We start from the raw sequence: 26489 nt of genomic DNA, 5'->3' as shown, positions 1-26489 counted from the left end.
CTTTCCAGTTTTTAGGTGCTTAATAGTTATCAATTCCTTTCCCTTTCTTCTTTTGAAAGCCTTTATACTTCTTGATCTTGATTTTGAAGGAGTCTCATTTGCACAGCAAATACTTTCCAAATCATCTAAAACAGCAATTTGTATATTACTGCATTTTGTTTAACGATTTACCTAATCAGGATTATCTGGGATCCTGTTCATGTTACTAAAAGTAGGAGGCAAAGCCATGACTAGGGTGAGGTAAGGAGTACTTAAATTTTACATCCTAGGTGCCTCACTCATTTCACACCAGTCCAGCCCTGGAAGGAGGCATAAATGGAAAACAACTTTATGGTAATAAGATTTTTATATATTGTACTACAATAAAGCATTTGTTTTTGGCTGCCTAACACCTTGGATTCTCTCTTGGATTTCACATTATTATGCTTATCCTTCAGAGAACAAGCTCCTACTCTGATTTCACGTCGTTTAGACAAAACTTCACTCTTCACCTCAGGGATGACCTATCACTGGGCCAATTACAGAGCCAAATCTTTCCAGTAAAAGGCAAAAGAAATCTATTGTTAACATAACTGAAAAACTCAGTGGTAAAATAGCTATTAGGAAGGGCTTTTGCTATGGGTTCAAATTATCAGTACTTTTCCAACTCCATAATAGCTTTTTTAGACTCATGGATAGTGACATGAGCTATTGTCAGAATAACTGTCAGGATAATGGTTAGCTGCTCCAGGCCTAATTTCACCCAGTTAAAAAGTTTCTGGACAGGCCCTAGCAATCCTTCTAATTGGACCTACTTGGTCCTTAATGCTCAACTTATGAAATAGGCATAATGTCGGGGGTGGTGTATGTTATCCAAAAGGAGTTAAATCACTGATACCTAAGTTCCTAAACTTATAAACAGTACTATGCTCCAAATGAGGCAAGGAAACAATAGAAGTGCTGGGCATCTCAGTGATAATCAAGGGGAAGGATTATCAAAGCTTTGTCTAAGACCTCAGAAATTTAACATAACTTGGTATTAGGGTAGGTTGAGAACTACTGCCAAAAGAGCTAATGTTTATTGAGAACTTACTATATATCAGACTTGTGTTCAGTATTTTATATTCATCAAATCATCTCCACAATAACTCTAAGGTATTATTACTCACATGAAAACTGAGACAGAGAACGTAAAGAATCTGCCCAAAGCAATAAATCAGTTAAGACGTAGACACAAGAACTGAATTTAAAACCACTATAATAAAATTTTTTAGTAAACTATTTATACTGAATGTCCTGTTACCATGGCAGGATGGTGACTCAAGAGTTTTATTTAAGTAAATTTTAGAAAAATATTCTTAAAATGTTATTTCCATACCTGACAGATTTATATGCTCAAGAAATATTTTTACTTGGGTCTTGTCTCATTATTCTTGTCATAATTCTTAATAATTTCAAAATCCACTTAGATAATCCTTTCAATACCCTAGCTTCTCAATTTCCTGAATTCATCTTTTTACATCACCCTGCCTCCACCCTCTCATCTTCACATTCTAGAACTTACAGTCATTAATTACTGTACTCTAATATTCTCAATTTCAGTCAGCCTATTCTTATTTGAACCTCTCAAATTTCTAGTTCCTACCTCTAGTAAAGAACTCCAACACATCAACCATATTGTAATCTACGACTGATCATACCAGCTTCCACTGTCAGCTTTATTTTCTCACTTCAATCCTTACCCAGATAACTTTCCACGTCACTCCTTTATAATCATTCTCTTTGACATATCAACACCTTCATCATTCTCTGACTTTGTTGTATTCACCTAGGAAAACCTTAACTTTGGTTAAATTCAACTCTGCCTACTCAGTGGTAGTATCCATGATGAATCTAACTGGAGAAAAACACAAAACCATTTTAACTGACCTCACATTAAATTAACAACCACACACTCCAAGTGCAAGTAGGTACTGACTAGCAGTCCTTCTATGTTTACTCTTCCACTTTCCTTGATGTCTATTTTACACCTTTTCTTTCCTCAATCCTTCATGACTTCTTCCCTCTTCATGACTTTTTCCTTTTCTTCATGAGTTTGCTTCCATTCTTTCATTGAGAAAATAGAACAAAACTTTTACATGCTACCAAACTACAAATATTTAGACCTACATAAGTTGTCCTTTATCTCATTGCAATTAATGAGCTGTCTGTGTGCCTATCCTTAAAACTAACACTTCTATTTGTACACCAGTTCAATGGCACCAGCAATATCCTTCTTCCTGCATCATATCATGTTTTTTCCCCTCTCAGTCCCCTTAGCATACAAACCTGTATCAAAAAAAAAAAAAAAAAAAAAAAATCGATATACTGCATTATCCTCCACTAACAAGCCATTTCTCTATTCCCCTAGAAAGCAAGACTCTTTAAAAGAGTTGTCTTCAATTCTTACTACATTACATTCCTCTTTATCATTTTCTTGAATATCTCCTCTCATTCCATCTATCAAATTGGTTTGTCAAGGTCAAGGTCACAAACGTTGCTAAACCCTATGCTAAATCCTAAGAACTCATCTTTCATCATGCCTCATCAACAGAGCTAACATATTTATCAACCCTTTTCTTACTTGAGATCTTCCTTCATTTGGCTTCTAGCTGTTCCTCCTCAGTCTCCTCAGAAGGTTCCTTACCTACTTGATATCTAAACATTATTCCAAGGTTCACTTCTCCAAAATTCTAATTCCTATATTTAACGCCCTTACTCTCCTCACTTACTCTCCTCACTTCACAATGCTGTAAATAAAATGGAAGCAGCTGTGATTCACAATGGCATTTTTATACAAGACCTGAGCATTTGGGCAGTGACTCTAGGTTAATGTTGTTATCACATACTCACAGGAGAGTATCAACAAGAACAAACCGAATAAAAAATATTAAAGTTTTCCTACTTATATAGAGCTGAGATTAATTTAACTAAGGGAACAGAATAATTTCATATGAGAAACATTTTTACCTTAGAATAATATTCTGATAGATGATAGATTTGGGGCTTCAAAAATGAAAGACTAAATTAGGACAATGATACAAATTCTCTAAACTGGGACAAATCTACTACTACCAAGAAAAGCAATAAAACTTAAAATCAGACCAAAAAAAAAAAAAAATTCCTAAAATTATTACAAGAAATAAAATCACTGTAAAAAAAAAATATGTGTAAGTACACTGGTATCCAGGTAAGAATGAAAAAAATGGCAATACTTATAATCATAACAGAAAATTTATAGTTAGTATTATAAATTACCTTAATAAGAAATGTATGTAATCATCAAGTTATACTTTTCTAGATGTATTAAACAATAAAGAAAAATCACAAACATATTTTATTGGAAAGAAAATAATTTATTATATATAAGGAAAGTCCTTAAAACATGTTATACATCTCCAATAAACTGATTTAAATACATACAGATTTAATATTTAAATACACTTTCAAAGTTGTTACGCACAGTTCCACAGTCCAGGTGGTCACTTTCTTCTCCTCCAAGTTGGAAAGCACTTGAAAGACAGGGAATTCAAAAGGAACCTAAAACACCATAAAAGATCATTAAAAATGATAATGAGCATAAAACAATTCATTAGTTTAAAAATAAGTAAAAGCTAAAACATTTATATTTAGAAAATTAGTGAATCATGTCAGTACAATAAAACTTATCTAAAACAGCTTATTCAGAAACTGTAATTTATAACATTAAAAAATAAAACATTTTAATTGTGCCTATAGGAAAAAAAAACAATGTCATCTTGAGTATCTATAGCTTTTTGTACTCTTAGGGTAATGATTATTAACAGAACTTTGAGTTGTTTTCATAGTACTAATAATAGCAGAATTTTCAACAAAGAAATGTAGAGGCTCCAACCCTTTATGTTCCTACCTATAAAAGCTTGGATGACTAGGTTGGTATTAGATGCCTCTTACCATCCAAACTGGTCAGTCCTTAGAATTACTAAGTGAACCATTTCAAATTAAGATTCTTGGACCCCATTCCTAGAGATTCTGATTTATTACTTCTAGGCTACAGTCAAGGAATCTTTATGCATAAAAACCTTTCCTTGGTGGTTCTCCACCCTGGCTCTACATTAGAATCTCTTTGAGAGGTCTGAAAACTCCCAACATCCATGCTATACTCCAAACCAATTAAATCAAAACTGTGAGGGAGGATACCTGTCATCAATTTTTTTTTTTTTTTTTTTTTTTTTAAATCACTATTTTTTAAAAATTCCCAGGTCATACCAATGTGTAGTCAAGATTGAGAACCACTGTTCTGGGTGATTCTGGTCATCAACCAGTCTGGAAAGCACTGTTCTTACCTATCTACCAGGACTGTTTCTTTTTACTTAATGTGCTACCCTGAGTCAACTTCATGTCTTCTCCCCAAAGCTACTCTTTCTTATCCTTTTTTTCTTTTTTCATTTAGAAAAAGAAAAAGGAAAGAAAGAAGATATTTCTACTTGTTATTTATGTCAAAGGAGATTTCAATAATTAGACCTCAGATATGAGGTCTGCTACTCTTATTTGGAATTTACATAGAAATCCAGTTATTTAAATTTTCAATATGTGTACCTTTTAAAAGAAAAAAAATTCCTTTCCCCAAATTTTACAACACATTATATAAAGCACCTAAACCAGATATATAATAAAAAAGAAAGCATAGGTATTAAATTAGGTTTAGGAAACACACAAATAAAAGAAACAAGACCACATTATGTGTTAAAGCAAATGCATACACTCTCCAAGTAAGTTGACCTGATTCACTAACTTTCTCTGGAAAAATGATATAATCTAAAGGAGAGCAGAGAAAATGCAACGAATCTTAAAAACGTATGAAAGATATGATCAATCTACACAAGTAATAAAGCACAAAAAAATATTGTTTAATCTGGATAAATGGGTTGGGGAGGGACAAAACATTTCTAGGAAAAACAAAAACAAAAACAAAAAACACTGCCCCAAAAAGGATACAACAAGAAAGGATACACTTTGCATGACAGTATTACAGCAGTATTTACGCAGGAATGCTTCTAAAGAAGAACAGCAGAATGCAGTTTAAATTTTTGCTTATTTTTCAGCATCAGATTTACAAATAAATAATTTTTTAAAACACACACTGAAATTATTTAATTTTTCCTCTATGCTATAATTGTAGGACTTCTGACTACACCAGTATAGAAACTTTATCACAAAATTCAAATATTCAAGGCACCTACAGAGGGGCTAACATTAAGCAAAATGCTTTTTAATTAAATGATTTTTTTCAGCTAAACATGAATAATTTTGACCAATTTATTTCATGTTCTTCCAAGTGAGAAAAATTTAAAATTTCAAAAAAAGGAATATGTTTTCACTTATTTCTTCTATCAAACAATGTAACACAAACTTCAGAATTTGAAATGCTTTATTCCAACATTTTAATCATTAAATTACTTAAGTATAATTTGAAATTACTTGCTTAAAGACAAAAGATTTAACTCCACAAAAATATGTTTGTGAAGTGTGGTAATTGATTTTTACACACTCAGCACTGTAGAATTTTACGAGTTGAAAAATTTAGCTTTAAGTACCTCAGGAGTTTTCAAAGTGTGGCCCCTGGACCAATTGCTTCACCATTATGTGGGAACTCAGTTATGCAAATTCTCAGGTGCCAAATGTGACCAACTTGTCCTGCCTTGCCAGACACCTTCCCCGTTTTAGCACTGAAAAGGCTGGCATCCTGGGAAACCCCCCAATCACAGAAAAACTGAAACAGGTGGTCACCCTCCCCCTACTCCCCACTGCCAACCTTGGTGGGGGAAGAGGGAAGCCTTGCAATCTATGTTTTATCATGCTTTCCAAGTGATTATAATGCATGTTAAATTTAAAAATCATCACTTCACTAATTTACTCCAGGCATAAGAAAGTAAATAAAGAGTAATAATCACATTTCCCTTATAAAATTCATTTTCAAAACTTAATTTATACATTGAAATGGGCTTTATTCTGTAGTCATAATTTTGAAGATTAATTAGAATTAACTGCATGGGTAGGTATTTCCTTAGAAAATCTTAAGAGACACCTCAATTACTATTCTATTAGTCTTTTATCCTTCTTTAATTTTATTTCAAGAAATAGTCTTATCTTTTTATTATGCTTTACCCACACTTACCTTTACTAATTTTTAACACTTTCTTTTTGCTTCCTTAGAATCTTGTTTTGGTCTAGCAGATCGAGCAAACTGCTAATATTTTAACATTAAGGTTTTCTTCACAAACATGAAAGTAATATCTTTTAAATAATTATTTAAAACTTTCTATTTCAGGGTAGTAGTTTTTAAACTTACACTGAGAATCTCCTGTCTGCTGTCCATGATTTGGAGGGGAAATAAGAAATTAACCTTTTCTTTACAGCCATTTCTTTTTAGATCTGGACTTTTACTCCTTTACCTATCAGGCTGATTTCTAAGTTGCAAATTGGATTAACTACTAAAAGCAAAATGGTTAATCAATGATATATTCTGGTTATTACAATTTTTGAGTAGAAATGTAAATTATAATATAAGGAAATAATAAAGTCAAAATGAATTATTTCTTTAATAAGTCTCCATCCAAATGTATTTCTGCATACTTTAGTCTCTTTGGCTTATTAGCATGAGTATGTATGTACTTTTGATCTGCCTAAGTGAAACTTTTAGACTTGGCCGAAACTTAATAAACTCATGCTGCTGAAGTTCCTTTATTTTCCAATAAAAATCTAAATAACATTGTCGTCTGACTGGGTGAAGGCATGTTTAACTGTAACTGAATTTCTCTAGCTAGAATGCCAGTTGTTGAACTTTCTAAAAAATAACATAAAAAAGTTTCAGTTATACTCTTCTAAAAATTATATACATAGTTTTGGAAGACATTGATTTAAAGGATACAACCACCATGGGTTTTCCAAAAAGAACATATCCATTAGCTTCCTTTAAGGCTTTTGCTGCTGCTTTTTCATTTGGAAGTCCAATGAAAGCTTGTCCTTTCATACGACCTTCTTTCATCAAGCGTATATCAAACCTAGAAGTTAAGGACGAAAAAGTACTTTTGATTCAAAGAATGTCAAATCATTTTGATGAAGCCAATGAAAATGTGAAAATGTGTTAGGCAATCTAAAATTTTTCTATCTCAAAGTAGAAATGACTATACAAGTATTCTAATTAGCACACAATTAGGCTTTTTAAAATTATACTTTGTATTGTTCTAAAATTGACTCTATAAGTAGGTACGTAATACATGTTTGATGCTGTGCCTATATCTATTTTTAACTATTATAGATGTATTTGTGTGATTTAAAAATTACACTACTAGCCACTATAGCAACAGTTTTTATTTCATATCTGTTTAAAAACTTTAAAGTATCTTGCAGTCAAATCAATACTATCTGTGACCTAAAAACAACCACACAACCAAGAATAGAAGGGCTAACACAAACCATTAAGAGAAATTACAGAATTTTTTACATTATTGTAAGTAATTGTGAAATTTCAGAGTAGGAATGGATCTTATTGGTTATCTAGTCAAAACCATCATTTTACAGGTGATGCCTACAGAGACTGAGTAACTATTTAAAGCAGATAGCTAAAGTTAGACAGAAACACAAAACAGATTTTTTAAATTCCTAGTGCAGTGTTCTATTATACCACTGCGTACTCATTTATGTTTTTAAGAGAAAACTATATTCAAAAGCTACTTAGAAATATCAGATTGTAATTTACAATTAATGTACTGCCTACCATTGAGATAGTTTATGCGACTAGCAAAAGAATATAAAACATAAAAATAACAAAATGCAGTGAAATGTTTCCCCACAAAATCACATGACTAGTCTCATGGGAAACAACTTATCATTTTAATGTCTACGGCTTTCTTCATATAGAATTATTTTTCTCCTCAAATTCTAATTACAGGAAATACTAGAAATAAAAAGAATGTATACATACACATACACACAAACACACACACATGTATTTATACATATGTACATACAAATATTTTTTTCCTTTTTCTTATAATCATGACTCAAGGTAGCTACGAACCAACATTTTGCATGGCCAATAAAAGAAACTTTTGGTATCCTGATAAGAAGAGATATCTGCCACTAATGGGTATAAATGGAGAATTGTGAGACATGGTACTACTTGTGCATACCTATCTAAAAAGATATATATGTCAGATAAGATTATAAATTGCTTTCACTTGAAGATTTAAAAAAAAAATTAGTTTAGAGTCACTTCTCCATTTCACTTCTACTCAAAGCTTTATTTTTTCTACTTCTTCCTACTTTTAACTTACACGATCAGGGCCTTGCTTACTTTGAAATGAACAAATATGTAATTTTAAGGATTGAAATTCTAACTCCAAACATTAGCTGATCATTTACCAATCTCACCTCTCTCTTTTGCTTTCGCAAAATCGTGAATTAAAAGTTGAGAATTTACTGCCAGAGTAAGAATCTGAAAAATTCTGCCTGACTGCTATATATTCCTGGATGAATCACTAAAACAATGGTTTTCAAAGAGCAGGCTTTGGACCAGCAGCTTTAGCATCATTAAGGGGCTTTTTTAGAAATGCACTTTCATTGGTACTACCCCAACCTTGAAAACCAGATTCTCTGGGGATGGGCCTACGAAACTGTTTTACCAACCTCTCAAGGTGAGTTTTATGGAGTGTTGAAGTTTGAGAACCACTGCTTCAGGGAGGAAACTGGGGATAAAATTTATTATAAGGTCTATTTCTGTAAATAAAATTTTACTGGAATGCAGTCACAAATACTCATTTACATATTGTTTATAGATGCTTTCTCACTACTACAAAATTCAGTAGTTACTGCAGATACAGTATGGCCTGCCATAAAGTGAAAATATTAAATTTTTACTATCTACCCACTTAGAAAGTTTGCCAACTCCTATTTTAGACGTCTAAAAGATTAATCATGCAACAGAACAAACCAACTCCTTCATATCATTTTTCTCTCTAAAGTGAAAATGTTGGGACTTAAAAAAGGGATAAATTCATAAAGGATAAAAAGAAAACATAATTTGAGATTAAGACTGCCACTTACATGATCCGTTGCATTTCTGATGAAAAGTCAACATATCTTCCAAAAATAAATTTAAGGTCCTAGAATTTCAACAAGAAAAAGACAAATAAGGAAGCCAGAAAAAGAAAACAAAAAATGTAAAATAATAAAATCAATTCATAAATTTCAACTTGCCTTTTCCTGAACATGTTTAGCTAAATTCTTTACATAAATCCTACAGTTTGGTTCACCAGGTTCATAACTTCTGAAAACTGAAAGTGTTCCCATTTCTTATTTAAAAACAAAACAAAACAAGGATATAAAATTAAGATATTTTCATCAATTTTTCAAAGTAAACTGTAACAACATTCAAATATAAATTAAACAGACAAAATAAGCATTAGCATGTCTATTATTAATCATTTGTAGAATTACTTTGCTTAAAGTGAATTTCCCAAAGACCAGCCACCTCCATATTCAAATATAAGAATGAAGTACTCAAACACGATCCTCATATAACTCAGTCAAACTGTGGTCACTGAAACCCTTTACAGCTCTTCCTATTTAACATCGGTAATCTGTTCTTGACAAAAATGCTGTTTGGAAGTCTATTTCCTATCATTACGGGGAAAATTACGTTACACATTAATCTAAAACCCCTAAACAGTTTCAGAAAATGTACTAGAACTGTAAAAATCCTTTGGAAACTTTGTTATAAAATAAAATCTTGCTTAAATTTCTAATTGACAAATCATTTTTTAAAAACTGCTTTGCATGAATCTCAGACACAGTACTGTGATAGAATCAGCTGTATATAATCAGTACTAAACAACTACATACTTGTGGAACACATTGATTTGTCTTAAATGCCATATAAAAGTTTTAGGAATGAAAAAAAATAAATTTTCCCAAACAAATATAGACTGAAAACACTGTATGGAAAGGAACTTCCTCTCCTATACAGTATGAGTATTAAAAACCAAAAAGAGGCAATTATAATAAAGATTAACTGTAGAGAGGTTTTGATGTGCCTTAAATTATGGCAAATGACTTGAAGTGATTTATTATGTTTATGTAGAGTCAAAAAATTGCACAATGGAATACATGTTTGTTTATTTTATGATGTTACCTTCTCTAGAAATTCTGCCCTTTTCCAACTCTCTTCTAGAAATACATTCTGATGGCATATCATCAGAGTCTTCTTTGATCTCCTCTGTGATGTTCAAATTAGGTTTTGGGAAGATTTTTCCAAATCCTATATTGGATGCATCAACTTCAGGAGCAGGTAAATCTAAGAGTTCAATGTTAACATTACTCATTAAAAATCCTTCCCTTCAAAACAGTTTCTGGGTACCTCCCCCACTCTTAATTTAATAAGATATCTTTTGGCACTAAAATTCTTTAGCATTTCTCAATGTTTTAGAACAGGTGTAGGCAAACTTTTTCTGTAAAGGTCCAAATAGTAAATATTTCTGTCACGACCATTCACCTCTATCTTTGTGGCATGAAAACAGCCATAGATAACAGCTAAAGAGCCAAATGGTTGCCTGGTGGTACTACTTAGAGGGCCTGCAAAGTGGAAAGAAAAGGAATTCAGTTTCAACGTATTTAGTTTGAGGTGCCACAGGGGCACCTCATAAAAATGTTCAGTGGGTAGACAGAATATGTGATGGAGTTTGGATGTGTTGTCCCCTCCAAAACTCATGTGGAAAATGTGGCAGTGTTGGAAACTGATTGAGTTATGGGGGTGATCCCTCGTGAATGGATTAATGCTCTCCCTAGGGGAGCAGGGATTAATGAGTGAGCTCTCAGCTCTATTAGTTCCCGCGACAGCTCATTGCGTAAAAGGACCCTGGCACCTTTTCTCTCTCTCTTGCTTCCTCTCACCATGTGATCTGCTTGTACCCGCTGGCTGCCTGCCATTTTCCGCCATGAGTAGAAGCAGCCTGAGGCCCGTGCCAGATGCAGCTGTCCCACAATCGTAAGCCAAATAAACCTCTTTCCTTTATAAATTACCCAGTCTCAGGTATTTGTTATAGCAACACAAAACGGACTAAAATAATATGCTTTGGGGGTCAGTAATTTGTATTTTGTTTAGCCTACCCATTCTAAACTATTGATAATTGTATAAACAAAAAGATATTTTCAACTGATTAAATAAACTACATAATTAACACAGGCATTCTGCTAATGTGATGTGGTCACTCAAGATTATTTATACAATGGTTATGAAGACTTCATAGTGCTACATCAGAAAACTGTGAAACAACCTTCAACCTTCTCAACAATAATTAAAAGATTAAGATGATTACAAGATTAAGATATGCTGTAATAAACACTCTAAAATAAAACACTTTTTTTCAGGGATACTAAAAAAATCTATTAGCAACCCCCCACACACACCCTGAAAAGCCAATCCTAATCTTGATCCTAACAAGAAGTAAAGAAAAACAAGAATTTGCATATTTAAGAAATTACTAATTCAATTACAAAAAATCAAAAACACTAATTTTTAATTTTAGATAGCAATATACTAGATTTCTTTCATAAAATACAAATTTTAGCCTCAGCAAGAATTAAACTGACTTGGGGGAAAGGGAAAGAGTAGAAGAACAGGGTTCAACATTCACTAGAAACATTCTAATTACATTACCTAAAAAACAAAAACAAAATGACCTCTAAAAAACTGTAAAAACAACAGAAAGAATATGCTACATTTAGGATTATAAAAGTTTCTTCATAATGTAGAAAAACCATTATACAAACAAAATTCCTGTGGCTTAAAGACATCAGTAACAGAAAAACTTTTAAATTGTTTCCACTGTTAATTTAAAATTACTACTTTGACACTGATGTAGAATGGGATGACTGTCCCCTTTCACACAGGTATAAAACTTTAAGTAAATTTAGCTTCAAAAAAAAAGAAGCTTAAAAAAAAAATTGTGCAGAAGAATGACTACTCATAAGAAAGAAAAACTTATGAAAAGAAAAATATAAATACTGAAACAAACAAAAAAGGAGATATCCGAAAAGGCAATGCATTCTCACTATCAGTGACAGGAATTAAAATGAGCTGCAGTTTTTCACTCACTGCATTTGTAATACTTACTAGAACTCTACCCAATATTCACACAAATTCTCAAAGATATATGTACAAAGATATAGTCCAGCATTTTTCTGTAATAGTAAAAAATGGAAAAAACCTCAACTTCTATCAACAGGGCAGAATTAAATCAAGACTGATATAACTATACCATGGACTATTACGCAGCCATTAAAAAGCAAAGTATATATTTTTATGTTCTGACATAATAAGCCACCTTCACGAGAATGTAAACCTTAAAAAATAAGAGACCAGGTTTAACTTTTACACAGAGCCTGCTATATAGCAAAGTTTCAATAAGTCATTATTGAGTGAATGATGAACACCATAAAACATAATGTATATTTAAAAAAAAAAAAAAGGGAAAAATGTGTTTACACATGTACAGATTAAGGTCTGAAAGGACATATGCACATACGTACACATACACACACATAACTATACACACCAAATTACTAACAGTGGTTACCTCTAGGTAGTGGGAAAGAGGAGAGTGGGGTATGGGGTATCAACTTTGAAAAATTTTTACTTTGTTATATTCCTTTTTTTTTTTTTTTCTATTAAAACATATTGAAAACATTAAAAACAGCCCCACCACCAGCCAGCAGGGTCCTGAGAGACTGGGTCCATGGGCCTCAGCCCTGCCCCTGCTGCTGCACATCCAGGCCAGCAAAGGACCCAGCCTGACGCCTTCCTGAGGCCCATGGAAGGTCCTGACGCCCACCCTTGCCCACAACCAAATCCTAGAATTTACTTATTAACCACGTGTGTTTTTTGGGGTATGTGACTAATCTGCTCATGTTCTTACCCAAATTTCTGCTTCAATTTTTCCGTTCATTTTTAAGAGTTATTTTTGCAATAAGGATGTTAATCTTTGTGTGATAAAAAAAAAAAAAAAAAAAAAACGTACAGAGTAGAATAATGGTTACCAGAGGCTGGGGGAGGGAGGGGGGTTGGTTGGGAGTTGAGGGAAAGATTGGGGTGAACAAATAGGGACAAAACTATGCTACCTACACTAAATGAATCACCATGTAGGATATGCATGTATTGAAACAACACACTGTACCCCCACAAAAACAAATATAAATAAAATCAAATTTAAGAAAAAAAACATATTGACTATACATATTTATGGGGTACAGAGTTGAATATCAATACATGTATACAATATGTGATGATCATATATGTTCTACTTTCATTACATTTCTATAAGCTTGTACTATTTCTGAAATTTAAAAATACAGCTTTAGAGAACAAAGAAATGACACTGTAACATCAAAATAATGGCTAAAACAAGCAGAAAAAATATATGTAACCTCAACACATTATCTATAAACTTAAGAATAACATCTCGGTAAGCAATCTTCCATGTCTTTGGGATAAAAAAAAAATTTACATAAAATCTAACATAAAAATTACAACTCACAGGAATAGCACATTGTTTCCTAACTAATCATATGATTATACTAATAAAACCACAAAACATCACATTAAACAAGCAATGAAAAATTAAGTGAATACAAGAAACCCTTATATTTTTAGTGTAAACATCAGCAAAAAACCACCAAATTTCACTCTAGAGGGCATTACTAGTGAAAATTAATAGTGACAATATCACCATTAACATCAATTTTAATTATATAAAAAAGGTGAAAATGGTTATTATTCCATGATATTGAGGAAAACCTAACTGCATATTTTAGATAAAGCTGATAAATACTAAAATACAAAAACATTATACATGAAACTTAATTGTAAGACAAAAAGATGATTTCATAATAGGAAAGAACTAAAATATCCTTACCACAATTTTTTTCCTCACAATTTTGTTCCTTCTCTAAATCTTTCTTAAAAGCAGCTGACATTTCTGTAGATATATGGAATTCAATTCTTTTATTACCTACAGGTTGTGGTTGGTCAAATACATCTGAAGGTAACAGCACTGGATGTAAACTGCTATTTAAAAACAATCACAGCATTAGTTTGTAATTGCAAATAAAATCCTGAATAAAATATTATTTTAAACATTATTTAAAGTAAATTTTACTTTAAAAAGCTAATACAGATCAAGCATTCACTACACTAGGCACTGCACAAAGTGACTCAGATTTAATGCTTCAGCATTAAATTAATACATTTAATATGGGTACTATTAAATTCCTAGTAATGAGGTAAGGAGACTGAGGTTAAGCTGTTAATAATTTGTACTCAGTAATTATAAAGTCGGTATTAATAAAGTCATTTGGCAAATAACAGATAGGACTTGATGACTATTGATTCAAAACCCCAAAATATTCACCAATGCAAAAATGTTCATCTTATGTTTAATGTAAGGGTTTTTAATGAACTATATTTTATACACTATTTAATAGTGCTGTGTCAAGAGTAGCCACTAGCCCCATCTGGCTAATGAGCACTTATAATGTCGCTGCTCAAATTAGAGAGAGAGAGAAAGGAATGAAGAAAGTAAAAAAAAAAACGGAGAAAGGCAGTTAGATGGGAGATAAGAAAGTAATGTAAAATTAAGGGTGGAAAATTTTGAAACCCAGGATAGTCAGTAGTATCAAATGCTGGTCAACTGTCAGAGATCAAATACTTGTGAATTTGGCAAATACGAAGCCAACGGTGAACTAAGCAGACTGACATGGAAAAAAAAGCCAGATTAAGGAAGGTTGCGAGTTAAGCAACAAGACAAAGTACATACAGACAACGCTCATTTCATAATTCAGAACAAAATTACCTGTGAGAAGCAGATGAAGGTGTATTCAACATATCCTTTATTTTTTGCTTTTTTCTCACATGGCGTTTCTTTATTGTTTTTGTTCTCTTGGGCTGAAGATTTGCTAGTTCCATTAATTTGGTCATTCTATGTTAGAGAGAGGGAAGGTAAACAACATTTCCTTATCTATAAGCACAACTATTTACAATTGTTTCTGTTAAGCTTAGACATGTATTTGGGCATATAAGACAAGTTATAAAACGATTTCCTTATACGGAACATACTCATACAGAATAAGTATAACTTCTAAGCCATCAATTAAGAGATAATAAATTTGACAAAAGCTCAAATTCTAAATTGCCTTGCTCAACTTTCATCTTACCTTGAAGGAAATAAGAATTTACTTAATTACAATTTGCCAATTTTTAAAAACATATTTCATTATGAACAGTATTCATTGCCAAAATAAAATGGCTGGACTTTATGCCAAACAGTTGAACAAGATATCCTAATACAATCTATGTAACTTTATTGACTGATATTCAAAAGACTCTACCAATGTGGTAAAATTATTCATTCATATTCTTATTATTAAATAAAGCCTGATATAAACAAGGTAATAAACTACTTGAAAACAAAGTTTTCAAACATTACACTAAAGGAGTTTACAAATAGCAATCAGGAAGTGACAAATGATACCTTACACACAGCTTTTCCCCATTACCAGTATGAGTATAGTGACGTGCCCCATAACAGTTTTTCAGTCAATAACGGACTATATATATATATATATATATGACATCACTATAAGATTATAATGAAGCTGAAAAATTCCTATCACCTAGTGACATTGTAGCTGGCATAACATGGTAGCTCAATGCATTATTCATGATTTGAGGTGATACTGGTGTAAACAAACTTATCACACTGGCAGTTGTATAAAAGTACAGCACATACAATCACTGTAGGTACAGTACATAATATTTGATAATGATAATAAACAACTATGTTACTGGCTTATGTATTTATTATACTATACTTGTACGGTTATTTTAAGGTGAACTCCTACTTATTCTAAAAAAAAATAGTTTACTATAAAACAGTAGGCAGAGTTATGCAGACAGCTGTTTCCTACATCTTGTGCTTACCACGACTCTTGACTGTATTATTTTCTCTTGTGCTTAATTTAATCTTGCGTTGTTTTGTTCATGACCCCTAAGTTTATAATCCACACACAGCTAATTTTCCCAGTTAAGAGGCCACCTCCAGTGATTGTATACTAGGCTATACCACCTATATTTTTGTAAGTACACTCCATGATGTTCACACAAAGACAAAATCACCTAAGGGCGCATCTCTCAAAACATATTCCCTTCGTTAAGCAACCCATGACTATATATAGAATGGATCTTGTCTAGGCATTTTTGTATCTTCCATACAGCAGGAGCTCAAAAACCACTAGTCACAGCTCTACTTCCCTTGCCCATGAAAAACTGGTGAAAAGCACCGTAAGTTTTGATTTGCAAGTAGGCAAACTGATAACTATGGAATTCACAAATAATGCTTGACTGTACTTTATGTCATATTACAAACCTCTGTCGGTCCTCATCATCACTGCTTTCATATTCTGATTCTTTACTAGATAATTCCTCATCCTCATCTGGCAAAGGAGGTTCTTCAGGTGGCTGAGGAGATGTGGGTGGAAGAGGTGCATGCAATGGTATATAGTCTTCATACTAATTAAAAGAACAAAACAAAAATACTAAGGCAATGTATGATGTTTACTGAATTGACACACCATTTCCATTCAAATACTTAATTCTCATTACTCTCTACCTCATGATATTCTTTTACATGTTCAATACATATTCAGTGAACACCTGCTGTGGCAGACTACTAGCTGATCACGAAAATTGTTTCTTCCTGTTATTCCAGCACCCAGCTGGATGAAATTTTCAAACCTCCCTTGCAGTTATACTTCACCATGTAACTGAGTTTTAGCCAATGAAATGGGAAGATAAAAAAACTCATATAATTCTCTCTTCCTTCCTGATCTGCAGATTGTAATGTCCTCATCAACCTGGGAAGGCACACAGTGAAGACAATTCAGGTGTTTTGAATGACTCAGTAAAGCAGAATATCCTGCTGCCCTACATTTGGAATGGACTTGATGTGACCCAGAAATAAGTTTTACTGTATTAAATGAGTAAGAACTTAAGTTTTGTTTGTTAGAGGCAGCTAGCATAACCTTAATTAATACTTCTGTAATATAGCAAACACTGAGTAGGTGTTGGGATTACCAAGATAAATTACATGGTGAATAGTACATACATTAGAATTGCAGCTAATCCCAAAGCAAATTCTCTTCTATTTATATATTAACATTCAAAATAATTTTACATTGCTATTATCTATAAATATATTAAGAATTCTATAGCAAAATTTGAGAGCAGAGATAGCTCACTATCTAAATTATTGATAGATTTGAACAGTAAATTTTAATAAAAATATCAGCAACCTTTTTTGTCTTTTGCAAATTAAGGTCATTTGCAATAAAACCAGAACAATGGAATTTTTAGATAATTTAGTCATATGTAATCTTATAGGACAGCACAATGTTCTGGGTCAAAGAACTGAATGCCACTGGAAGAGATAACGGTCTCTATTATCAAAAGTATCTCTTTCATATTCTGGCTTTCCCCCACTTTCAATTGTCAGCTTTACTATTATCAGCACATTATGTCACATTTGTTCCTTATTTTTAATGCACATCAGAGGTTGCAACAACAGTTGTGTAATTTAGCCTCAATAAGCCTACTCAGGAAGAGAAACTTTGATTCTTGAAAATTCCAAGAGCTTTCTTACCATGGGAGGTCGTGCAGTAATTGGTCCAAAAGGTGTGGGCAAATTCATTTTATTCATAAGATGAAGTACCTTAAAAGTGATAAAAATATTTAAAAATCACGTAAGTATGAAATAATGATTCAACTCGTATTTTAAATTTTATGTACAAAAAACTTTGCCAAACACTATTAATTTAGTAAAGGAATGACTGAACATCTCTTGCCTTTATAATCTCAGAACAAGGTAAAACAAGGCACTGGTATATTTCAGAAAATTGGCCTTTCTAAAATGTTTGTCAATTCTAGAAATACAATGATTTCTATTACTAAGAATGTAATGTTTTGGCAATGTAAAACCCACTGAAATGTTTTTACATCCTTTCCCATGATTATTATGATATTATAAAACACAAAGAAGTACAATAAAGAAAATCAGCATCATCTATATTTTGTACTTCAAAAATCTTATTATTGCCAATATTTTCAAGCATTTGCTGAGCATCTTTTCCTTTAAGAATATCTATGTTAAAGGTGTACTGTAAAGTAACTAGAAATTAAATTACCAGAAATTACATTTCCCAAATTAGCTTCTGTTTACTAGTAGCCATATACTACGGTTTACAATACCATTTACTTGAAAGTAGTAATATTTCATTACCATTAAAATATATTGCCTCTCTGGAATCAGTCTGACTAATATTATTACGTGAATCAGCATGAAAAATAAAGTATCAATCTATACAAACGTGTACTTTGAGGAAAATAAGTTTTATTCTACTTACCTGTACATAGAACTTAGGCACACTTGCCAAAGCATTTACTATGTTTGCTAGGATTGTGCTTGAAGGTGGTGGGTACATATACTTGAGGCAAGAATTCAGAGGAAAAGTCAGCCTAAAAAAAAAAAAAAAAAAAAGACATTTAAAATGCTTAACATGGTTCAATAATTTCATACCAATAATTCATTTTAGGAAACCTGATAATTTAGAAAATTGCTCAAATGATATAGTACTTTTAGACTTTTACCTTGATCCTAAAAGATTAAAATAAGTACACTTAAAAAGAAACTTGACTTCTGATTGTATTTTAATAAGGCATTTCTTATCAGATCAGAGTTTATCTTATAGCTCTGAACATTTTAAAAGATGCATTCTTTGAACTATAACAAACTCATAGTTCAAAATGCTTATTCAAGCTATTAAAAATACACATGACACATATTAAAATATCATTACTTTAAATATTATCTTATTTGCAGTGTATATTCACAAAACAACAGAAAACAAACAAAAAATGCTAACCCATGGTTTGGTGCAATTCCATTTTCTATTGTTAAACAACCAAGTTCTTTCTTTTCTTTATCATCTTCCACCGGGTCATCAGACCTAGAAAATACAGAATTAAAGTTGATCTTATCTTTAGAAAGAGTAAAAAATTGCACACAGAAAGGACAAATTATCTTTTTGAACTTGGCAATCTGAAAACAGTTCCATTAAAAAAGAAAAAATCCTTTCAAGCATTTCTCAGGCAAATATCAATGAAAAGGAAGAGAATTATAATTAATCTTTATTGAATACCTTCTGTATTATTGATATTATTGTTGTTATATTGGGCACTATACACTGTTATTTACATTTCATAGCAAGCCTATGAAGACAGTGTGATAACTCTCACTGACCAAAAAGAAAACTGAAGTTTACATGATATAAAACAGAGGTACTCAAATTTCTTTAATGTGCAACAAAATCACTTAGAGAATTTGTTAAAAATTCAGACTTCTAGGGCCTTACCCTTCTCCTCCCCACTCTCTGCTTCCTGCTTCCCCCTTAAGTTTCTGATTCAGTGAGACTGAGTTGAAGCCCAAGATTTTGTATTTCAATCAAGTTCCCAGATGATGCAGCTGGTCTATGGACCACTTTGAGAACCACTAGTATAAAGCAAATTTGTGAAAATTATATAACACGGTAAGCCACAGCTGGGAACCAAACACTAGTCTGATTTCAAAGGCCATGCCTAACATGACACCTTGCTATCTTCAATACAAGGACTTCATACTAGTTACTTTCCTTCCACATAAAATTGAATGCTTTTCAGCCCACTCCCTTCCCACTTTACATTTATTAATCTCCAATATTAAGTCAACACTCAGGTTCCTAACACAATTAGGAGCAAAAGTAAAGGTAATGTTTTACTGTACTACATATAACAGAGAAAGGAATCATTACTGTTTCAAATTATTTGCTTGCTAGTTTGAAAACAACCCAATAATTATATAACTGACTTAAAAAAAAAAACAAAAACAACTTTAAAATGTTAAGAAAACCTAAATATCTACAAACCTTTTCTTTTTTTCATTGCTTGAAGTGGGACATGGGGAGTATACTCGATCTTGCTCTTTTGCAAATTCAACCACTAAAGTATGACCTAAAAGTTTTAGCTGATGGAGTCTTGTCAATGCCTTTAATTAGAAAAACAAGAGTAAAATAATTGATAACTGTACCAAAAATTATTTGTTAGAGACCATATACTAAAATAATTTATACAGTTTTCTGTTAATGCCATAAACATTTCCTTGGCTATTTCTTACCCATTTCTAATCTCACTGGTGCTAAGCCTTTATTACCTATTAGAGGACTGCTTCCTGTAGCTGAGAAAAATGAAAATCTGGCTCAATCCAACTCTCTGCCAACTCGACTTACACCCAGGTAGCTGAAAATGGCTAGAAAACAAATGTAACAAATTTTCCTGGTCTCATTTTAAATTCATAACCACAACCACATATCTCAAGGTGGTCCTTAATGATGCCAATTACATATTTCAATCTTAGTCCATTTTGTCTACCAATCTCTAAGAAAAATTTTTGTACTTTCCTCCTTTTTCCTTAACCTCACAATATTCCTCTCATTCTTTTGGCCTAGCACCTTGCTTCCTACTATGAGACAATTGAAGTGACCAAATGAGAATTTTGGACTTCCGCCGAAACTCACTTCCCAACTCCAATATTCTGCATTCACATATTCTATATCCCATCTGCTATCACACATTAACTATCCATGTTTTTATCTAAATCAAGCTGCTTGACTTGCGTGATACTACATACCAGCCTCCCATCTACTCCAGGGCCTTTTTTAGCTTCTCTCTGGATATGTATAAAGGAGGTATTCTTATCTACACTGTTAATTTTCTGTCCTCTATTGGATCATCCACATTAGTATATAAACATGCTCCTATTTCTCCCAACCTATTTTTTTTTTTTTCTATGATCCCACTGCCCATTTTTTTCATTACTACTCTTGGAATAAAACTATTTTAAGAGTTATCTAAACCCTCTATCTATAATTCTTCTCCTTCCATTCTGTCTCAAACCATTCCAATCCCCTCATCAGTCCACTGACACTCCCTGTCACAGATAACAAATTTTGTATTGTCAAGCCACTGGCTAACTCTCAGTCTTCACACTATTGCATTTAACATAGTTGATCTCTCCCTCTTCATACGTGCAATTCACCTGGCTAGAAGATACCATATTTTCTTACAGTTTTCTTCCTACGTTTCTACTTCTCAATCTTTTTGGCATTGCTTTCTCACACTTAATGTGAGAATGATCCAAAGCTCTATTCTTGGTCTTCCTCTCTAACCCCATTCTCTTGGTGATCTAATACAGCATCCTAAGTTTAAATAACAACTCTACACTGACGATTCTCCAATTTATAACTTCAGCCTAGACCTCTGTCCTGAAGTCTAGAAACATATATCCAAATAATGAACAGCTCCTCTCAGGTGTCTAACAAACATCTCAAATTCAACACTTCAGAAATTGAACCACTAATTGCTCCCCCATCCCCAAATGTACTCTATTTGGAGCCTTCCCCATATCAGTTGATGGTATCACCATTCTTCTAGTTACCCAGGTGTCTAACAAACACCTCAAATTAACGCTTCAGAAACTGAACCACTAATCTCTCCCCATCCCCAAATGTACTCTATCTGGAGCCTTCCCATTTCAGTTGATGGTTCAGTTGATGGTATCACCATTCTTCCAGTTACGCAAGTCAAAATATTGAAATCATCCTTAATGTTTCCTTCCCACATTCCTTATCCAAGCCATCAAGAAATCTTGTTTGCTTCTACCTGCAAAATATATTCAGAATCTAACCACTGCTTACCGCCTCCACTGCTGCCACTGTGATCCTAGCAACCAACATCTCTGGACTTAATTACCACAATAATCTTCTAAGAGATTTCCCATTTCTACCCTTCCCCTTCTTTAGTCTATTCTCAACACAACAGCCAAAGTGATCCTTTCAAATGTAAGCCACATCATGTCACTCCTTTGCTCAAAATACTCCAGTGGCTCCCCATTTTACTCAGAGTAAAATCTAATTTTTTTACTATAACCTACATGATATGGACTCCATTACTTCTCTGACTTTAAATCCAATGATCTTCCCTTCATTTTGTCTGCTCTAGTCACAGTAGATTCCTTGAATATCACAGGAATGCCCACAATCTAAGGCCTCTGTTCCAGCTCTTCCTCTGACTGAAACCCACTTCCCCCAGATATTCCCTCAGCTAATTCCCTTCACTTCCTTCAAATCTTGTTCAAACAAGACGCTAACCACCTCAATTGCAAAGTGACCCCTCCCCTCCCAGCACTTCTGATCCTATTGTTCGACTTTTTCTTTTGTTTCATAGCATTTATCATATTCTAAAATATTAAACAATTAAGCTTATTATTTATGCTTTGTCTTCCCTTTTGAGAATGTGAGTTCCAATGAGGGCATCTTTGTTTTGTTCAATGACATATCCCAAGACCATAGTAAGAATTTAATATTTTTTGAACACATGGAAATGTAGGCCTTAACTAGGACTACAATTTTATTCTACCATCTTTTTGCATCCTTACCTGCTTACTTCATCATATAAAGAAAGTTTTTAAATGTTTCAATAATTTTCAAGACCCTTTATCAACTCTAGACCTCTTCATTATCAGTGAACCCTTGATCATCTGACATAGAGGTCATCTAATCTGAATCGCTTCAACTGTCTACCTCTCAAAATGAATATCACACATTCTCTTATTTTTAAGGATTTATGGCTTTCAATCTTAATGTTAACCAATCCCCCTACCTCTCTCAGCTATCCACTCTATTCTTAAACATTTCTCCCTTTGGTTTCTTAACCTATCAGTCACCAATAAGGCTAGCACTCTAGCCTAAAAAGCCTTATCACTGCAATTAACCATTTACCCTTCCCTTTCCTTCACTACAAACATTTCTAAAAACAATGACTGGTTTCATGCCCTTTCCTGCAAGTTAATCTCCATCCTAAAACAATGTGTTTTTCATTACCATATATTATTTATAACTCACTGTTCAGTATTAAAAAGTATTTTTTCTGGAAAAAAAAAATTCCCTTTACACTACGAAAATATATATAATATTTAAGCCTTCTGTAATCCCACTCTCAGACAAAGACTTTTTTTTTTAACAATCTGGTATATAGTTCTGCCACATTTTTTTCTGTGCATACACTAACGTTTAGTTTTCAAAAAATCTGAGGTTACACCATATATGTCATGGAACTTTATTCATGTACTCTGTCTGAGCTATCATTTTCTATTGATACATACCATTTGACATCATTCTCAGGCAGTTGTAGTCCACTGTACGGATACAGACAATTAAGGGATTCCTTCCCCTTACTGATGAGAGTTTGGGTCATTTATAATGTTTCACAGTAGAAAGTCCTTAACTAACAGACTGTGTTCATTCCTTTTTGTGTCATCACAGGATCTCATTTTAAAACTCTTTTCTCTTTGTGTCCATGATCATTTCTTTTCCAGTTCTCCTACTTCTATGTTAACTGTTCCATCCCAGTCTTTTCTCCTGCCTCATCTTCCTTTAGTCAATCAAATTCATTTAAATGGTTGAAGAAACTTTCTATCCGTGACCCTGCCTCTGCTACAGACCAATATTTTCAAATGTCTACTAAATATTTCCAAAGAAGTAAGCCCGGTGACTCCTCAAAGTTAACAGAGAACATATGAATTCATTATATATCTATGTAAACATGCTCATACTCCGGCTCCTCATGTCAGCTAGTGTAACAACCCAATAACTGTCCAAAAACTTTATTCCTTTCTCAATCTCCACATCACAAGACCTACAAACTCAATCTCTATCAAGTGTATCTATATCTACTTCTCCCTTTGTTTTCTTAATGCCTTTTTCAGAAAGCCTTGACCATTATAACAGCTTTCCATCCGGTCTTCCTACCTCTAATATTTCCCCACATCTACTCCATGATATAAACTCTGCCAGGTATCTTTCACAGGCCTGATTATATTATTAGCCAACTCAAAAGTATCAAGTGCCTTAAGAACACCTACTAAACAAAATTCAATACCTGTTTTCGACCCAAATTTAGACCCAAAATATTTTTCAAGTCCTATTTCCATCCCAACCCTTAGCTCCTGCCCCACTTAGAACTTTCCATGCCCTACTGCTTTACTGTTTCCCAAACCTCTTCCCTTATTTTCTTCTCAAAATCCAACTAATCATTAGAGGTCCAGCTCAAAGATTACCTCCTTTGCACATGATTGCCTGAGATTTTTAAACACATATATACTCCTTTTAATACCTAAAACATTTTGCCTTGTAACAGCACAAAAATAGTTAGCAATCTTTATATCCTTAGAACCTGTTTAATGACATATGCAGTTAATTTTTATCTGCTTTACACTTAATTTGCTATTTTTAAGTCCCAATACCTAAGCATTGGGCAAGATCTGCTACAAACCAGATGTAGCCTGCTGGGCAAACTCTTGGAATACAAACACTTTTTCTTTTAAAAACTATTTAACATTACCTCCCATTTCTGAACCAAGATTGGATAATAGGAAACTTGATAAATTTAATAGCAAAGAAAAAGTCATACCTTTATAGCTGCTTTTTCATTAGGGAAAGTAGCAAAAGCTGTATGTTTCTGAAACAAAGTTAAGGTACAAATTACCTCCAATATAATTTCAGTTTCTCACAATAAAGCTTGACATTTTATTAGTAAGGTGATTTGACACATTTATAAAATCATGGGAAAGGATGGAAGATTGAGACCATTTAACTGATTTAACTGGTTATTAATTTCAGTCCAGTGGTTTTGAATCTTTTTGGGTCAGACTTCTTTGAGATGAAACCTATGCAGCCTTTTTTCATATAAAGATGTGCACACAGCATGTTTTACACATACAAACAGTTCAACAGACCAGAAGTTTAAAACCCCTATTAAACAAAGAATCACTCTTAAACCATCTAAAAATATAAAATTTCTCCCATCTATAACACATCTAAAGCTCTTAAACTTTCCTCGATACGGCCTAATGCAGTTTAAAAATATTCACCAAAAAAGAAATCTTTCCCCAAGGTGCTTCTTTTTGTGTTTCAGTTTTGTAATAAGGTCCAAAGGGAGAAGTCTGTTTTTAAATATAAGTAGTTTTAAAACTAACAGAAGAGAAACGTAAGTCAAAAGTAAATGAATCATTATGCTAAGAGTTCTTATCTATGTTTATTAAACGCTGGTTGAGTAATTATATCACACATGCAAATTTTATCTGTTCCAAGACGACCTAATTAAGTACACTTAAAGTGAACCATACAGAATATTTTTATTTCTATTTGTATTTGCTGGTATACACGACATTTAAACTAATTAAAATTTGTCTTTCTTCTAACTCAGTGATTCTCAACCCTGGCAGCACATTAGAATTACCTGGGAAACTTTAAAACCATTGATGTCACATCACAGACTATTTTGCAGAAACGTAACATCATCATTACTATTTTAATGAAGAGAAATTTATCCAAAACATGCTCAGGTATAAAAGAAAATAAAGTAATGGTGTACATTCCTGCGTAGGAACTTTTAACAGTCATGCAATATTGTTTTCTAGAGGACGCCGTCGGACATTTTTACGAAGAGCCTCTTCGTCAAAATCTGGTAGAAATCCTGTATCTAATCTGCTCAAATTACTATTATCCTGGTTGTTTCTACTCTATTCTGACGAATGTTTTAACTCTGGCTAACAAATGAACCAGGATTTTAAAACGTCCTTTGTTACATACGAGGGTTCTTCAAAAAGATCTTGGAAATATTCGTATTATGTCTTAATTCCATTTTTTTTAATGAAATTTTTGAAGTACCCTCGTATTTGTAAGAGTACTCGGAGTCTAGAGCTTAGAGATTCTTTGCACGTCCGAAAACGGACAACTAAGCTCTTTTCCATTCTGCTTTACGCTTTTCACGTGCTCTTTTCCTCAGGGCTGGGACTAATCTAGACTAGGGCCAACTAAAACTCCACTTCGCACGCAAGGTATTTTGATATAAAAGAAGGAAGATGGGGACGCTGACACCACAAGCCCATCCTTCCCACTTGTTTCTGTCGTCTTCGTTCTGTCAGCGCTTCCCCTCCCCGGGCCACTACCCAAGGGCCTTTCCCGGAGACCTGGGAAGGGCGCGCTCTTACCAGTCTCCCCTTATCTGACAGGACGCGCACCGACTGCGCCCCAAAGTACTTCAGCAAGTCCTCTTTCTCTTCAGCGGTCAGCTCGGCTGGCAAGTGTCTCACCAGAAGGGTTCGGTCGCCTCGCGGCGAGGAGAGCGAACTGGAGCTCGGGCATCCTCTCGGTATCGGCAGCGACTGCTCCGGGGCCGCCATTTTCGAAACAGCAACAGAAAAACCGAGGAAAGAAGCCTCAGTCAAAAC

At 33.4% G+C, this 26489-nt stretch overlaps 1 protein-coding gene across 4 annotated transcripts; it reads right to left on the bottom strand.

Annotated features, from left to right (window-relative positions):
• Window positions 1-3420: 3420 nt before the first annotated feature.
• On the bottom strand, window positions 3421-26489 carry RNPC3 (RNA binding region (RNP1, RRM) containing 3). Of its 4 annotated transcripts, none has more exons than XM_063106257.1 (15): window positions 26250-26489; window positions 24668-24715; window positions 20068-20186; window positions 19030-19113; window positions 18511-18622; window positions 17751-17819; window positions 16479-16621; window positions 14907-15032; window positions 13971-14122; window positions 10193-10354; window positions 9259-9353; window positions 9106-9164; window positions 6929-7061; window positions 6176-6247; window positions 3421-3558 (listed from the first exon to the last, which is right to left on the bottom strand). In XM_063106257.1, the coding sequence occupies exons 1-14, from the start codon at window positions 26439-26441 to the stop codon at window positions 6188-6190; spliced, it is 1554 nt and encodes a 517-aa protein (XP_062962327.1). In that variant the 5' UTR covers window positions 26442-26489; the 3' UTR covers window positions 3421-3558; window positions 6176-6187. The 4 variants fall into 4 exon arrangements, with proteins under 4 accessions (XP_062962327.1, XP_062962329.1, XP_062962330.1 ...); XM_063106259.1 differs by having other exon boundaries at window positions 13971-14119; XM_063106258.1 differs by lacking the exon at window positions 3421-3558 and adding an exon at window positions 5009-5051.

Source organism: Cynocephalus volans, chromosome 8 (assembly GCF_027409185.1).
Source record: "Cynocephalus volans isolate mCynVol1 chromosome 8, mCynVol1.pri, whole genome shotgun sequence".
Taxonomy (NCBI): Eukaryota; Metazoa; Chordata; class Mammalia; order Dermoptera; family Cynocephalidae; genus Cynocephalus; species Cynocephalus volans.
Note: the sequence above shows the minus strand (reverse complement) of the source record. Positions and strands in the feature narration are given on the sequence as shown.

Bases quoted from the DNA above. Each gene is read 5' to 3' on its own strand.
- RNPC3 (XM_063106257.1), bottom strand. From the start codon at position 26,441: ATGGCGGCCCCGGAGCAGTCGCTGCCGATACCGAGAGGATGCCCGAGC. The intron at 19,114-20,067 runs GTTTGTAGATAT...TGTATTTTCTAG, and splicing joins AGCAATGAAAAAAAGAAAAG to GTCTGATGACCCGGTGGAAG. The intron at 6,248-6,928 runs GTATCCTTTAAA...TTAAAATATTAG, and splicing joins TTGGAAAACCCATGGTGGTT to CAGTTTGCTCGATCTGCTAG.